Here is a 17,651-nt window from a genome sequence, read left to right as displayed (position 1 = left end):
ATCCAAGGTTTTACAAAAACACCATTTTATTGCCAACCACTTATAAAAAAAAAAAAACTTCAGCTTGGGTAGAATCAAATGTATTGGAATCTTTGCCTGAATTTATCTTAAACATGGCAAAAACATTAGAGCTAAAAATGTGTCAGTTTTCAGGGACCAGCAAAACTATATAAATGGATTGTTTGAATTTGCTATTCTTAATATACGGTAGCTGCATATACTAGATTTAAAGTACACTGCGCAAAAAAAATAATAATAAAGGGTACACCAAGATAACACATCCTAGATCTGAATGAATGAACTAATCATATGAAATACTTTCGTCTTTACATAGTTGAATGTAATGACAACAAAATCACACACAAATTATCAATGGAAATCAAATTTTATCAACCCACAGAGGTCTGGATGTGGAGTCACACTCAAAATCAAAGTGGAAAACCACACTACAGGCTGATCCAACTTTATGTAATGTCCTTAAAACAAGTCACAATGAGGCTCAGTAGTGTGTGTGGCCTCCATGTGCCCGTATGACCTCCCTACAATACCTGCGCATGCTCCTGCTGAGGTGGAGGATGGTCTCCTGAGGGATGTCCTCCCAGACCTGGACTAAAACATCTGCCAACTCCTGGACAGTCTGGTGCAACAAGGCATTGGTGGATGGAGTGAGACATGATGTCCCAGATGTGCTCAATCGGATTCAGGTCTGGGAAACAGACGGGCCAGTCCATAGCATCATTGCCTTCCTCGTGCAGGAACTGCTGACACACTCCAGCCACATGAGGTCTAGCATTGTCTTGCTTTAGCACATGGTCGCACAAGGGGTCTGAGGATCTCATCTCTGTACCTACATGGAGGGCTGTGCGCGCCCCCCCCCCCCCCCCAAAAAAAATGCCACTCCACACCATTACTGACCCACCGCCAAACCGGTAATGCTGGAGGATGTTGCAGGCAGCAAAACGTTCGCCACAGCGTTTCGTTTCCAGACTCTGTCACGTGCTCAGTGTTCATCTGCTTTCATCTGTGAAAAGCACAGGGCACCAGTGGCAAATTTGCCAATCTTGGTGTTCTCTGGAAAATGGCAAACGTCCTGCACGGTCTTGGGCTGTAAGCCCAACAACCACCTGTGGACGTCGGGCCCTCATACCACCCCAAGGAGTCTGTTTCTGACCGTTTAAGTGGACACATGCACATTTGTGGACTGCTGGAGGTCATTTGGCAGGGCTCTGGCAGTGCTCCTCCTTGCACAAAGGCAGCGGTCCTGCTGCTGGGTTGTTGCACTCATACTGCCTCCTCCATGTCTTGTACTGACCTGTCTCCTGGTAGCTCCTCCATGCTCTGGACACTACGCTGACAGACACAGCAAACCTTCTTTCCACAGCTCGCATTGATGTGCCATCCTGGATGAGCTGCACTACCTGAGCCACTTGTGTGGGTTGTAGACTCCGTCTCATGCTACCACTAGAGTGAAAGCACCGCCAGCATTAAAAAGTGACCAAAACATCAGCCAGGAAGCTAGCAACTGCTTGGTCAGTGCTCCATTCATTCCCTATTAGGCTTCCAAACATTGCTGACCTCAGTCTTTGACAATATACTGAAGCCTTAAAGAGAATATATGGAGCACTGGTTGCAAATACGCAGTGCACTGCATTTCAGGGGATATTCCACCTCCAGACTATGAGGGGAATTTATTGTGTAAATCAAGTGCTTTTTCCCCCATTTTCCTGTGTAATAAATGTGGGGGAAGTACACATGACCAACAAAGAGGTGCACATTCTTTATTAACAGCAAAGTAGCTTAGTATACGTAGACAAGTTTTTAAGTGTGGTCCAGGCTTATGTGAGGTTGCACAAAAATTATCATTCGTTTTAAAAAGGACACTGTTAAAGGGGTACTTATGTGGAAAACTTTTTCTTTAAATTAACTGGTGCCAGAAAGTTAAACAGATTTGTAAATTCCTTCTATTAAAAAAAAATCTTAATCCTTTCAGTACTTTTTAGCAGCTGTATGCTACAGAGGAAAATCTAAATTTTTTTAAATTTTTTTGTGTTGTCCACAGTGCTCTCTGCTGACACCTGATGCCCGTATCAGGAACTGTCCAGAACAGGAGAAAATCACCATAGCAAACCTATGCTGCTCTGGACAGTTCCTGACACGGACAGAGGTGTCAGCAGAGAGCACTGTGGACAACACAAAAAAGAAATTCAAAAAGTAAAAAATTTCCTCTGTAGCATACAGCTGCTAAAAAGTACTAAAGGGATTAAGATTTATTAATAGAAGTAATTTACAAATCTGTTTAACTTTCTGGCATCAGTTCATTAAAAAAAAAAAAAAAAAAAAGTTTTACAATGCATCCCCAAGTAATCCTCAACCACTGCAAAAAGTGGGTCTAAATGCATTTCCCCAAAATTTGAGACTTTTTACACCAATGCGCAAAAATTTTAGCTTATATACTAGCAAAAAATTTGTAAAACCAATGATAAAGGTTATGTCCATATAAAAGATGAACATAACCTTTTAAGTGTGGAAATGTTTCCATTCTTGTTTGGGCTTCCTGCTTTCCCATGCACGGATATTTAAAGGACTCCCTTCTTCTTCGTCTTCTAGCTGAAGGCTACCTGAGGATAACCTAACTCTTGCCATGGGATGTCTTATATTTTTACCAAATACAGCATAGTAATATGGATTTATAATCTCCGATTCAGAGTCACTTGATTCGGTCCCACTATATACATATCTTTCTGTGACTTGTGGACCTTTTTTTGAAGGAGGAGGAGGTGGCGGTGGTGGTAATGGTGGTGGTGGAAGTGGTAATGGAGTAAACTGATGAGGTAGTGGGTTCCTTGAGACACTAGAGGTTCTGCTCAGTATAGGGTAATGACCTAGAGGTCTGAATTCTGAACCATGGGGTGGACATTCTGATTTCATGTCTGAATGACTCCAAGATCTCTTAGGGTTGGGTTCTTGATTATCTTCTTCTCTCGTCATTTGAGTGTCTATCTGGGATCCCATTCCTGAACTGCTTTTGCAACTGGTCCTGGGGTAAACTTTTTGATGATACTCCTTTAATCTTCTGGCACTTGGACTTCTGTCTGCTGATTGTCCCGGAAATAGCTTAGATTGGCTGGTAAGTCTTATAATTTCTTCAACAACAGCTGAGGTTTGCGTCGGTATCTGTGATATGCCATCTGTATAGCAATATATGTTAGGAGGGCCTTTGCTAAACCTGTATCTTGCTGGACCTGAGGACCCGGCACACATATCAATATATGTCCTTGGTGATGTAGGAACTGTCTCCCTCATGCTGCCTTCAGAAGAACTTTTCTGATTTCCAGAAAAATGGTTTGTTTCCTCATAACAAGACAATGGTCTCCTGTGTGAACGCTGATGAGACATCTCACTAGCTATGTCACCATAGCTACACCCAGGAAATGAAGAACTGCTTTTTGATTGTTGCAAATATGCTTGCTCCTTTTCCTGTGGTTTTAAGTGTTCCACCTCTGATGGAAAAATTACATCAATGGCGGAGTTTCTTCGATCCCAGCCCACACTGTTGACACTTCTAGAACTTGGTCGGCTGGTGAAGACCAGACGCAAGTCATTGGGCTGGAGGACAAACAGACAGAGTTAGTATATTTTCAGTGATTTCCTTTTCACAGTACGTGGTATTTAGTTTTAATAGTTAAAGCCCTGTTGTAAATCTGTAGACCATCTTGGGGTTGCTTGGGCAGGACAGTGTTAATATATCATTGTGGAATATATAAGCATATGTGGATTTTTACAAATTTTAAAGACACATTACCTGTTTTGCCACTTCAGTCAGTAGGTCGGGGGAAGATCTGCATTGTCTTTCATGGAGGTTTGCCTGTAAGTGTTTTCTGCAATCACAATGAAAACGTTGTAAGGTGTAGTAACCAGTGATCTGCAATATATTTAATACTAGATATGTATCACATTACCTTTCAAAGGGAAGATCCTTCGCTCTTCCTTTAGTCCAGGAATCAAGCAGCTGCTTCTGGGTTCTTCCACTAAAGACATTTAAGGAGAGTAAATCAAAGAAACCTTTGTTTGGTGCAGTATTCTACACTTTTATTTATACATATGAGACTGGTCTTATATTTTAAAGGGGTACTCTGCTGCTCAGCGTTTGGAACAAACTGTTCCGAATGCTGGAGATGGTGCCGGAAGATTGTGATGTCATAGCCCCACCCCTCATGACACCATGCCCCACCCCTCAATGCAAGTCTACGCCCCCTCCCATAGACATGCATTGAGGGGGCCGGGCTATGACATCACGAGCTGCTGGCTCCAGTGTTCAGAACAGTTTGTTCCAAACGCTGAGCAGCAGAGTACCCCTTTAAGATTTCTTATCCATAAAGTGTCAATGCTGGGTAGAAAATGTTATCTTCTATTGAAAGTGCACAACTTTTACCTGAATCTGAAGTTTGAGCCTTTGCTGCAGAGGAATGGTTTAGGCTTACATTTAGGCTCTTCAGATAGGCGAAAGAAGGCGTGATACTCCACACAAGTCTTCCAAAAAGCTTTACAGGCATCTCGACTCACCATAGTGAACTCTAAAGTGTCTCTACACAAGGTCTATCATTTCAGAAGACATGAAGATTAAAAAAAAAAAGGAGGTCAAATACATACACAAAGTGTTAGTAAACTGATAATTTTTATTCTGTTTCTTCATAGGTTTGCAATTTATAATTTTTCTAGGTTTTGCTGCAGTGGAATGCAAAGGTTTTCTGGTTGATTATATATATATATATATATATATATATATATATATATATATATATATATATATATTATATTGTAAGGATTCCTCCTTGGGGATAGCTCTGGGATCGTCCTGGACACTGCCACGGGACATAGTTCCTCTCAATAAATCGTCAGACAATGGTTATTCCTGCAAGTCTATCTCCATGCTAGCTTTATTTAGACAGGTCGCAGGAAAAAACAAGCAAAAAAATAAAATCCCAGACCGTCTGGTCACTGACTACATATATCAGCATGCCCTGACTACTAATTGGTGAGCTACCCTCAGCCAGTTAAACATGTGCCTCCTGCAACCTGCTACTCAGTTCACACCACTTCTTGGACCACTCACAGCTCCGGCTGTGTGTTTCCTAAACAGGGCCTGTGTCTCCCCCTTACAGCCAGCCTGCTGTTTCCTAGGGAGAGCCCAGATTACACTGAATCTCTTCCTTATAAACACCTCCCCTCTCTGCTGCCTCATTAACTAGGCCCCAGGAGGAGGTTTCTCCAGGGTGAGCCAAGGAAATACACCCTTTCCTTGCCACATTATCACAATATATGGGATGGATATAATTAGATATCATGTGGTTGTAATATAACCTCAGAAAAGCGCCGGAGCATTAATGTTTTCTTCAGACTCCAAAGAGCTTTCTTCAAGGCTGAAGCCCCTCCAATCCACAAAGCTTTTCTTGCCAACCCTATCTAAGGAAGGCTTTTACTTTAAACTCATTTTCAGCACCCTCTGTAACTGGATTTAGAATAGCAGAACGAATCATGTCATGTCAACACTGATTTTGGGCCTGCGTAGGCCCAATGTTTTATTCTTTCTATTATAAACCCCCTTGTTTTATTCATCTTGATTGTTTATCCCAGGTTTCATTGTGTTTGATTATGAGGTATTGCGTTTGGTTATACTATAGAAGTGATATTGGCCTTTTGTTTCATCTTCCTGCCTTTCTAGTCCAAAGTGCACAACCTGTTTATACCTTTCAGGAGTAACCTGTCGCTCACAGTGACAGATTTAGCTAGACATTCGGTCCCCATACCAGCAGAAGGGGGTCTCTTAACAAAAAGGGTGATATTCAAATGAAAGGCTGATCTATTTGGATCATGCTATACCTTGATACCTTAGGTAGGGGGTGTCAATCCAAAAATATATTTAGAATTAGGAACTTCCCATCTCCTCAGAGAGACCAAATTTGATGGGGATGAGATGGCAGAAGGAGGTGATATCGAATTGTGACTCTGTGCTTGTCTCAGACTAGTCATTTGATCTGTAACCGATCGGCTGGCACACGGCAATATGATGAGCTGAGTGAAATTATGCCAGGTGCAGCAGGTGTGCTATAGCCAATTTCCTCATCTCATGCATCAGTCGTCTATTGTTGTGGAGGGTAACCTAAGACGCACGTATGTAAGTCTTGGTGTTGGCAGCAGATTGTATAGCAGAGTTTGGGGTGATAAGCCGCGTTGGCACGTGAACACTTAGGAGGAGAGTCATCAAAATCTGTGCAGAAGAAAAGTGAATCAGTTTCCCATAGCAAGTTGGGAAAGTGCAACTGGTTTGGCTTTCGCCCATGCCCAGGAGTGTAGTCTAAGAACCTTCTAGATTTTTACCCTTTATCCCACTCCTGCTTGTGTAAGCTGGACTTTTGCTGCTAACTGGCCCAAGGTGACTCCACAAACATGGTCCTGGTGTGATTAGTGGCTGGCCAAGCGGACCAGATGTATCAATGCATGGGACAAGCGGATAAGTGTAGTACACAGAAAACAGATTCAGAACAGCACACCTTTGTTATAGGTACCAATATTGCGCGAGCAGCAGATGCTGGGCACAACAGCCATTAATAGATAGTGCTGGCCAATGATTGGTAGGGGACACATAACAGCGTGCGCACTAACCATTTAAGACTTTGCAGATGGGAGTACCGCCAATGGGCACGAAAACAAGTTGCAGGATCACAGCAATGACATAAGACAGTAGCAGACAGTTACAGGATGCTGACGGGAGGCAACTGCAGGCATTACAGCACGGCCAACAGAAGATGGAGTATGAGAGTGGTGGTAAGAGGATGTGGCAGAAGGAACCTGTCTGTGTTACAGGATGTTTTTATATTCTCTCTTCCTTTGTGTATTTAAAAATGTTCCTCTAAAAACGACATGTGTACTACATGTGTTAACATTATTAAAGTGAACGTATCATCAGAAAATTTTATTTAGGGCTTTTTTTCATAAACCTACTTTGACTTATTTGGTAATCTTTTTAATTATTTATTCAATCTTCAAATATTTCATAGCAGCCACTAAAGAAGACACAACAGACAGAAGCTTTCTGTTTTCTATAGCCTATTTGTCAGCTCTGTTGTACAGACTGGGACAGGGTAAGCAAAGTCATCTCACGTTAGAAGAGTTAAAGTGTACCTGTTATAATGCCAAAACAAAAAAGTGATATGTTACTCAGTACCTAATCCTGATCATGTACACATATGTTAATGTGTCTAGGACCTATATATACCTAACAAATAGTACTTATATCTTGCTCACTTGCTTTGTCTTCTTGCCTTATGGATGGGGCGTGTCCATCTCTCTCCCGCACTGTGGATTACTCATCTGCGAGTCTGGGAGCAGCCTGGCAGTTATCAAATAACTGCACTGTGTAACCCTTTCCTCTCTGGTTTTATGCTGTACATGTTACACAGAGAGTTTGGAGCTTGCCTGCAGTATTCCTAAGACATTATGATGAGTTTATAACAATATAAAATGTGTAAATATAAAAATAGATCTTTCTAAATCAGTGCAAGGATTTTAGTGATAAAAGCACAGTAGTTTAGCTGTCACTATGTGTGTCATTCAGCTTTCACAGACTCCTGAATGTCTGATCAGCTTCTTTGTCATTCAGGAGTCAGAGAAAGCTTTGGTTGTTCAAGCATGCTGGGAGTTGTAGTTTTGCAACAGCTGGAGCTGCAGTTCTTGTAAAGCACTGTGTTAGAGCAATGTTGCCTTTAGCTGTTGCAAAACTACAAATCCCATCATGGGAGTTGTAGTTTAGGAAAAGCTGAAGGCTGTAGTGGTGCAATGGTGATCTCCTAAACTGGATACCAACATGCTTTATGGCCGGTATTCAGTATGTTGCTAAATACAGAGTAGTCTGTCTGCATAAAAATAGATGACCCCTTGTGGCGGCTAATTTCATTTTTTATTTTTTAGTAAAAGATTATTATTTTTTTTTTTATAAATGTTTATTTAAAAAGGTCACCTTATCGGTAGTACCACAAAATATAAAAAGTTTATCATAATGACAGTGCATCTTTAATTACAGCTGACATTCTAATTGATTCTTCTTCTTTTCAACTGTTATGAAGCACACACACATGCCCTGCTGAGCTGTCTTTACAGACGATACAAGAAACTGTACGTCTACAATATGGCCACCAAAGGGGGAAAAAAACTAACATAACCAAACTAAGAAAAACAGGATTTAGAAAACTAAACAAACACATTCTTTCTCCTTTACTGGCATCCATCAAATAAAAAATAAAGCCATTCCCTTTAACTCACATCAATATGTGGATGAAGTTTAATCAGGAAATTTTTTCTTTTGAAACTCAGCTTCCTTATTGTAGCCCAGTTGAAGGTGTTTATCTTGGTGTTTCCCTGTAACAAAACAAATGGGAAAAAATGTCTTCAGTCCATAAAATAGACACTGTTAAGGAATGTTTACATGGGTCAGATGTGCTGCAGATATTCAGGTGAAAAGTTTGCAGTGTAATAAAATTGCTTGTCCACATGAACATTGGCCCGCAGTGCAGATTTAACAATTACAGCGACCTGTGGAAGACACCGTAGTGTAGATCAGGATTCGTTGACACTTGTTGCAAACCAACTTGTCCCAGAACAAGGGAAAGTCTCAGACAGCTAGATTGGAATAATGAACCCAAGTGCCCCCTTGGTAATGTCCCAGTATAGAGTATGGGGCTGGTTATGTGATGTCTTCTGTCACTCCAAGTGTTTTGATAAGTTTACATGATGATTTACTTTTATGCGCTTAAAATTTATTTATGTAAATATTGTACTTTTTACTTCAAATTCCAGTTTCACAGTAGTGAAAGGGTTACCACCCACGGGCATTACATCTAGGTCACAAAAGTTAGAAAACGATATACAGTGATTATTTTGTACACTACTCTACATAGAGTACCATTGTGAAACCTTTCAGAAGGTTCTATCTAGAACTTAGATAAATACATTATACCGGGAAGTTAGTTGAGACGGAGTTGAGGAAGAGCGAGAGAGAATTGAGTTTGAGTTAAGACAGAGTAGAGAGATGGATTTCTCCACCCAAAGGGAAGTCTAGCCAGTACCCCTGCAAGGATAAAAGAAAACCACAGAAAAACAAAGGTGCAAAAGTCACCGATAGGGGTAGCAATGAAGAGAGAAGGTGTACACGGGCTTCATTCCAAATCCACTGGATGTCACTTGCCTCTGGTCCAATATCACACTGTTCAGTCTCAGAACTTCTCCTGGTTGCTCCAAAAGTGGCGTACCTCAGCACTATCCATGAGCGGTGGAGGGAAGTTGTACACTTTACCATAGTTTATAACCCTGTGAAGATTCCATGTTCAGTAAGTCTAAGGAGTTAGGAACAAGCTAAGTCCCCTACATAAACGTAGGTAAGCACCAACATGTTGTACAGCAGTGACGCACTTCCATCAACACAGTATAGGGGTGTGCCTCAGGGGACCCGCTCCAAGTGCAGGCCCTTCACTGAAAAATGTGTGTGTGTTTAGGGAGTCTACATGGGACTGTTAAACCACTCAAACAACAAGTGACATTACAGTCTAGAACAGAAGTAACAGACCATAATTACCAAAGATTACCATAATGCTGGGGCTATCTTTTTGCAAACTGGTTATTTCCTCTTGGATTTTGTTCTCAAACTACACATCCCATAGTTCCATGCTTGTAATTTTGAGGTCACTTTCCTCCCTCCCACACATCAGCTACGCTACCCCTTGAAACACAAATGAGTTGCATTCCAAAAGACCAGTGTTTTCTTACAAGGGTGCCTACAGCTGTTGCAAAATGATATCTCTCCCACTCAGTGGTCGCTCCACCCATTGAAGCAGACAGGCTCCCTGTCATCACCTGACTAGTGACAGAGTCACTGCAACCTTGGAAAATCCGAAACATGAGTATTTTTGTATGCTGGTAAAAATAAATATTTGGGGCAAAAATCACAGAAGAAATGCAAGACCAACGTCACATACATATACAGACACTATATTATGTACTACACTAACTATACAGCCCCTGTATCGTAGTCAAATGAAAAATAAATCCTGGATTACCCCTTTAACATTAACCCCTTTACAACCAAGGACGTATATTTACGTCCTTGGCTGGCTCCCGCGATAGAACGCATGTATCTGATGCCGGGACCCGGGGCTAATAGCGCGCGGCAGCGATCACGGCGCCACGCGCTATTAACCCTTTAGACGCGGCGTTCAAAGTTGAACGCCGTGTCTAAACCGAAAGTAAAACCTTCTCGGCTGCTCAGCGGGGCTGATCGGGATTACCGCAGTGAAAATGCGGTGTCCCGATCAGCTGGGACACGAGCAGAGGTCCTCTTACCTGCCTCCGGCGTGTCCCCTCGGCGATTGATTGCTCCAAGCCTGAGATTCAGGCTTGAGCAATCGACCGCCGATAACCCTGATCACTTCAAAGCTATGGCTTTGCAGTGAACAGGGTATAAGATCAGTGTGTGCAGTGTTATAGGTCCCTATGGGACCTATAACACTGCAAAAAAAAAGTGTAAAAAAAAATTAAAGGGGTATTCCAGGCCAAAACTTTTTTTTTATATATATATCAACTGGCTCCGGAAAGTTAAACAGATTTGTAAATTACTTCTATTAAAAAATCTGAATCCTTCCAATAGTTATTAGCTTCTGAAGTTGAGTTGTTGTTTTCTGTCTAACTGCTCTCTGATGACTCACGTCCCGGGACCTGTGCAGTTCCTATGGGGATATTTTCCCATAATGCACAGCTCCCGGGACGTGACATCATCATTGAGCAGTTAGACAGAAAACTTCAGAAGCTAATAACTATTGGAAGGATTAAGATTTTTTTTTATAGAAGTAATTTACAAATCTGTTTAACTTTCCGGAGCCAGTTGATATATATAAAAAAAAAAGGTTTTACCTGGAATACCCCTTTAATAAATGTGATTTAACCCTTTCCTTAATAAAAGTTCAAATCACCCCCCTTTTCCCATAAAAAAAAACAAAAAAACACCATGTAAATAAAAATAAATATAAACATATGTGGTATCGCCGCTGGCATAAATGTCCGAACTATAAAAATATATCATTAATTAAACCGCACGGTCAATGGCGTATGCGCAAAAAAATTCCAAAGCCCAAAATAATGTATTTTTGGTCGCTTTTTATATCATGAAAAAATGAATAAAAAGCAATCAAAAAGTCTCATCAATACAAAAAATGGTACCGCTAAAAACTTCAGATCACGGCGCAAAAAATGAGCCCTCATACCGCCCCTTATGGAGAAAAATAAAAATGTTATAGGGGTCAGAAGATGACAATTTTAAACTTATTAATTTTCCTGCATGAAGTTAGGATTTTTTCCAGAAGTACAACAAAATCAAACCTATATAAGTAGGGGATCATTTTAATTGTATGGACCTACAGAATAATGATAAGGTGTCATTTTTACCGAAAAATGCACTGCGTAGAAACGGAAGCCCCCAAAAGTTACAAAATGGCGTTTTTTATTCAATTTCGTTGCACAATGATTTTTTTTTCCGTTTTGCCGTAGATTTTTGGGTAAAATGACTAATGTCACTGCAAAGTAGAATTGGTGGCGCAAAAAATAAGCCATCATATGGATTTTTAGGTGCCAAATTGAAAGGGTTATGATTTTTAAAAGGCGAGGAGGAAAAAATGAAAGTGCAAAAACGGAAAAACCTGTGGTCCTTAAGGGGTTAATGGAGTGTAGATGTTCACTTGTGCAGTTCCTGAGGTGGTAGATCCTCTGAAGACTTAGGATAAACTTTGTATTGTCTACAGTTCTTCAGCTGAGGACAACACACTCTAACCTCTATGCATCTGAAGATGTCATTTGTCACAGCTTAGAACACAGACTAAGGTATTTTTGATTAAGCAATTACAATAAAGAATCTAAGCATAAAGATTAACACTATAGAATCCCATGTAGGGATGGATCAGCGATTCCATGGAATTCTTGGAATCTTGCAAAAAAAAAAAAAAAAAAACCTTAGACATACAATGGAGATGTCCCTTGTCATCTCTGCTTAACGTTGGACTGGCATGTCATTTTACTAATTATTTTTGGTCACTTACCCGTAAAACCAGAACACCCATATGAGCCACCGCAAGGTTGATTTGCATATTCTCCCCATCAATTGCCTGATGAATTCGTATTCCATACGTGTCCAACTTGCGCGCTATGTCCAGTAGCTGCATGTCTGATTCTGCTGGAGATTTACCCCTGAAATGCATAAAGATTGAAATCAAAATAATTCACAATTTCACAAATATTACAGCAATCCTTACTTAGGTATTAATTGTAACATCCTCTGCAGGCTAAAAGGGGTACTCCGGAGGAAAAAAAAAGTTTTCAAATCAACAGGGGACAGAAAGTTTAACAGATTTGTATATTACTTCTATTTAAAAATCTTAACCCTTCCACTACTTATAAGCTGCTGTATACTACAGGGGAAGTTGTGTAGTTCTTTCCAGTCTGACCACAGTGCCCTCTGCTGTCCCCATCAGGAACTTTCCGGGGCATGAGTAAATCCCTCATAGCAAACCTCTCCTGTTCCGGACAGTTCCTGACATGGACAGAGGTGTCAACAGAGAGCACTGTGGTCAGACTGAAAATAAGTACTAAACTTCCACTGAGCATACAGCAGCTAATAAGTACTGAAAGAATTAACATTTTTAAATAGAAACAATTTACAAACCTCTATATTGTTCTGTCACCAGTTGATTTGAAATATTTAAACACAAATGATCTGGGTCCATTTTTAAGACCACAAGACAGTTCTGCATCCACTGAAATCATTGAATAGGTAGTTACCCATTTATCCCATATGCCATTTGGAATGTAATTTAACATAGTTACTTACACATGCCGCTGGTAATACTTCAGAATCTTGTTGTCCAGATATTCCTGGTTTGGTACATATTGATTCTGTTCCAAATGTTTTCTGGCTGTCTCTTCCTCATAATCGCCCAACTCCGCTACAATATAAAAAGAAAGAAAAAGAGATGTTTATAAGCTCCATATCATTGAGAAGCTACTATAATGTTCATTCTGAACTCAATAATGATAAAGGAAAAACAGAGGGGGAGATTCATCAAAACCACTCTGAATACTTACATTAAAGGGGTACTCTGCCCCTAGACATCTTAAAGGAGAATTCCAGAATATAAAAATTTGTCCTCCGTACTGCTGGCAGAAAAAAAATAAAGAGGTACATACCTTCCTCCGCTCCCCGATGCCTGCGGTAACCGGCTCCGGTCTCCACCGCGATCCTCTTCCTGGTTGCCGGTGGTCAGCGATTCATACTGTGCTCAGCCAATCACCGGCCGCAGTGAAGTCCTGACTCCCGGCCGGCGATAGGCTGAGCGGCAGTGTGAGAACGCTTCAAGACACAAAATTCTTCACTACACCGGCACCTGCTGCCGGGGCTGAAAACATCACACGTCCGCTGGCGGAGACCGGAGACGGTTACCGGAGGCCCCCGGGGGAGCGTAGGAAGGTACGTACATCTTTATTTTTTTCTGCCGGCAGTATGGAGGACAATTATTATATTCAGGAGTTCTACTTTAAGGATAGGGGATATGATGTCTCATCGCGGGGGTCACACCGCTTGGGACCCTTGTGATCTCGGCTGCGGCACCCCAAACTTCGCTCTATGCCAGATGACAGTTGATGCGGGGTGGAGGCTCGTAACATCATGGCCATGCCCCCTCAATGCAAGTCTATGGGAGGGGGCGTGACGGCCATCACACCCCCTCCCATAGACTTGAATTGAGGGGGCATGGCCATGACATCACGAGCTTCCGGCGCTGCACCCGATGCTCTGAACGAACGCCCAGTGCAGCAGGGAGATCGCGGGAGGCCCGAGCAGCGGGACCACCACGATCAGACATCTTATCCCCTATCCTTTGGATGTCTAGGGGGCGGAGTACCCCTTTAATGCTATATTTTAGTTTTTTCTTTTCAATAAATTAGTAAAGATTTCCAACATTCTGGGGGAGATTCATCAAGACCTTTGCAGAGGAAAAGTTGACCAATTGCCCATAGCAACCAATCAGATCGCTTCTTTCATTTTTGAGAAGGCCTCTGAAATATGAAAGAAGCGATCTGATTGGTCAACTTCTCCTCAGCCCAGGTCTTGATGAATCTCCCCCAGAATGTTGGAAATCTTTACTAATTTATTGAGCAAAAACTAAAATATAGCATTGATGTAAGTATTCAGACCCTTTACTCAGTACTCAGGTGAAGCCCCTTTGGCAGCAATTACAGGCACCTGGATTTGGGGATTTTCTGCCATTCATCTCTGCAGATCCTCTCAAGCTCTTTCAGGTTGGACAAGGATTGTCCGTGGAAGCCATTTTCAATTATTTCTAAAGATGTTTGATTGGGTTCAGGTCAGGTTGAGCAACTAAAAGACATTACCCGAGTTGTGGCCAAGCCCCTCCTGTGTTGTCTTGGCTGTGTGCTTAGGGTCCTTATCTTATTGGAAGGTGAACCTTTGAGGTCTAGAGCACTCTGGTTCAGTTTTTCATTGAGAATATTTTTGTACTTTGCTTCATTCAGCTTTCCCTTAAGCCTGACCGTGTCTCCCTGTCCCAGCCACTCATAAACAGCCCCACAGCATGATACTGCCCCAACATGCTTCACTGATGGTATTGGGCAGGTGACGAGCAGTGCCTGGTATTGTCCTGACATGACACTAAGAATTGAGGCCAAAAGGATCAGTATTGGTTTCAAAAAGAAAGAGGCTTCTTTCTGTCCATATTGTCATAGAGCCTAGAATTATGGTGTGCTGCAGTGACCATTACCCTCTAGAAGTTTCTCCAATCTGCACATATGATCTTTGATGTTCGGCCCTAATGACCATTGGGTTCTAGCTCACCTCTTACCAAGAACTTTTCTCCCCCGATTACTTAGTTTGGTGCGGTTGCCAGCTGCGACATCTTATATAGACAGGGATATTGTTACAGGCAGCGCTGCAGTCAGACTTGCTGACCGCAAGCGCATCCCTGTCTCTGCTGCTGGCACCGCTGAGGTTTGCATCCCGCGATGCGAACGCATGCGACTGCCGGGTCTCTCCTCGCTGCTCTGTCTCCTACGCTCTCCGTGTCTGCCGGCGCGCACGCCCTTGCCTCCTAGGGTGCACGCGCCAGCTCTTTAAAATTTAAAGGTCCAGTGCACCATTGATTGGTGCTAGTCTCTTTTGACCCTATATAACCATGCACTTCCTTTAATCCTTGCCGGATCTTTGTGCCTTATACTTGTGTATTGCTTTGCCATGTATCTGACCCCTTGCTAAGTATCCTGACCTTGCTCCTGTGCCGCCTGCCTTCTGACCTCTTGCTACGTGACCTGACCTCATTGCCGCCAGCCCAAACCTCCTGCCTGTCCTGACTTCGTGTTTGCCTCATCCTTCCTGTGCCACGTTATACCTCAGCTGCCAGTGTGGATGAGTCGTATCAGGGGTAGCGACCTGAGTGCCGCCTGCCGCAGCAAGTCCATCCCACTTTGCGGCGGGCTCTGGTGATACCAGCGGCACCTTAACTCCGCTCCCTGGTACAGCCCATGCCATCATCCTCACAGGTCAGTGGATCCACCTCACCACAGCTGTAACAGATGTCTTTCCAAGTCCTGTCCAATCATCTGAATTTTGTAGGAACATCTCAAGATGGTAAAGAGAAATGGGAGGAGCCAGAGATACATTTCAAGTGTGATTGCAAAGGGTTTGAATATTTTATGTCCATACAAATTTTTTAATTTTTTATTTTATTTTAATTCATTTTCAAAAAATTCTAAAATTCTGATTTAACATTCTCATTATGGGGTATTGAGTGTAGAATGATTAGGGAAAACATGATTTTTTATTTTAGCAAAAGGCCGCAACACAACAAAATGTGAAAAAAATGAAGTAATATGAATGTATATTTTTCAGAGTTTAAAGGAGTATTCTGGCCACAGACATCTTATCCCCTATCCAAAGGAATAAGGGAATAAGATATCTGATCACGCGGGCCCTCCGCTGGGACCCCTCCCCCCACAATCTCCATGCAGCACCCACATTCAATGTGGGGCTGCCACTCCAGTCTCAGGAAACCTCTTTGTTTCCGGGACTGGAGACGTGACTTCAAGCCACGTCCCTTCGTGATGTCACGCCACACCATTCATGTCTATGGGAGGGGGCATGACGTGACATTACGAAGGGGACGTGGCTTGATGTCACGTCTCCAGTCCCAGAAACACAGGGGACTGGAGCAGCAGTGATGCATAGAATGCGGGTGCTGCACGGAGATCGCGGAGGGTCCCAGCCGCAGGCCCCCCATGATCAGACATCTTATCCCCTATCCTTTGGCACTGGATATGCATAAAAATCTTTGCTTCATTTCTGCTTTGGCAAGGAGTCACAATACAGAGCAGGAACGTCTGACGCGTTTCGCACCGTCAGGTGCTTAATCATAGACGAGTCTACGATTAAGCACCTGATGGTGCGAAACATGTCAGACGTTCCTTCTCTGTATTGTGACTCCTTGCCAAAGCAGAAATAAAGCAAAGATTCTTAAGCATATCCAGTGCTGGACCTTCTTCCTTTTGGATTCGTATTGTGAAGCCGGGGCGGGTCCGGTGGGTCCGATAGCACAGGTGTGCAATAGCGGTCATCAGTGAGTGAGTGGACAGCACAGTTCTTTATCATTCATTCTGGTTCATCTATACAAATAGTATTTTACTTACCCTGAAGAATGTAAGATGTCATTAAGGCACCACTGTTATCATTGCAAGTCAATTTCCCAGATGCCAAATCCTTTTTAATCTGAAGAGCGAACAGATACCTGCAAAGTTAGCAACATTAGTATAGACATATGAAGTGCGGAATGGCGTGACTGCAAGATCTGGAGATATATATGTTACAATATTGCATTCAGGGCAAACCACATAAATATCCATGACCATGCAATAGGGCACCTACAGGTACTGTACACATTTCTCAGCAGTTCTGCAAATTACAGGCTGGTTAGAGTTGTCATTTCACTTCAGTTGAGTAGGACTAGGTTATAGACCCGTGTTCTTCAACCTGCAGACCTCCAGATGTTGCAAAACTACAACTCCCAGCATGCCCGGACAGCCGTTGGCTGTCCGGGCATGCTGGGAGTTGTAGTTTTGCAACATCTGGAAGTCTGCATGTTGAAGACCACTGTTATAGACCATTGGTCTAACTCTATAGAAAGTTGATGGACAGAAGAAAAAAAAAACACATAGGATACATTTCTCTATACATCTAGATCTCTAGATATTACTATTTCTTAAAGGGGTACTCCACCCCTGGCATCTTTTTCCCTATCCAAAGGATAGGGGATAAGATATTAGATCACCGCGGTCCCGCTGCTGGGGACCCCAGGGATCGCCGCTGCGGCACCCCGCCATCATTACTGCACAGAGCGAGTTCGCTCTGTGCGTAATGACGGGCGATACAGGGGCCGGAGCAGCGTGACGTCATGGCTCCGCCCCTCATGACATAACGACCCGTCCCCTTAATGCAAGTCTATGGCAGGGGGCGTGACGTCCGCCAAGCCCCCTCCCATAGACTTGTATTCACG

At 42.6% G+C, this 17,651-nt stretch overlaps 1 protein-coding gene across 3 annotated transcripts in view; it reads right to left on the bottom strand.

The window, feature by feature from the left end:
• Positions 1–2,291: 2,291 nt before the first annotated feature.
• Positions 2,292–17,651, bottom strand: part of FRMD7 (FERM domain containing 7) — a 34,481-nt gene continuing 19,121 nt past the window's right edge. For all 3 annotated transcript variants that reach the window (XM_056539863.1, XM_056539864.1, XM_056539865.1), the window contains 8 exons: positions 16,789–16,886; positions 12,926–13,040; positions 12,138–12,285; positions 8,320–8,415; positions 4,433–4,596; positions 3,960–4,028; positions 3,803–3,878; positions 2,292–3,606 (listed from right to left, as the gene is read on the bottom strand). In XM_056539863.1, the coding sequence (XP_056395838.1) occupies positions 2,518–3,606; positions 3,803–3,878; positions 3,960–4,028; positions 4,433–4,596; positions 8,320–8,415; positions 12,138–12,285; positions 12,926–13,040; positions 16,789–16,886 (1,855 nt within the window). In that variant the 3' untranslated portion in view covers positions 2,292–2,517. The remainder of the gene's footprint in view (positions 3,607–3,802; positions 3,879–3,959; positions 4,029–4,432; positions 4,597–8,319; positions 8,416–12,137; positions 12,286–12,925; positions 13,041–16,788; positions 16,887–17,651) is intronic.

This window comes from Hyla sarda, chromosome 9, assembly GCF_029499605.1.
Source record: "Hyla sarda isolate aHylSar1 chromosome 9, aHylSar1.hap1, whole genome shotgun sequence".
NCBI lineage: Eukaryota > Metazoa > Chordata > Amphibia > Anura > Hylidae > Hyla > Hyla sarda.
Note: the sequence above shows the minus strand (reverse complement) of the source record. Positions and strands in the feature narration are given on the sequence as shown.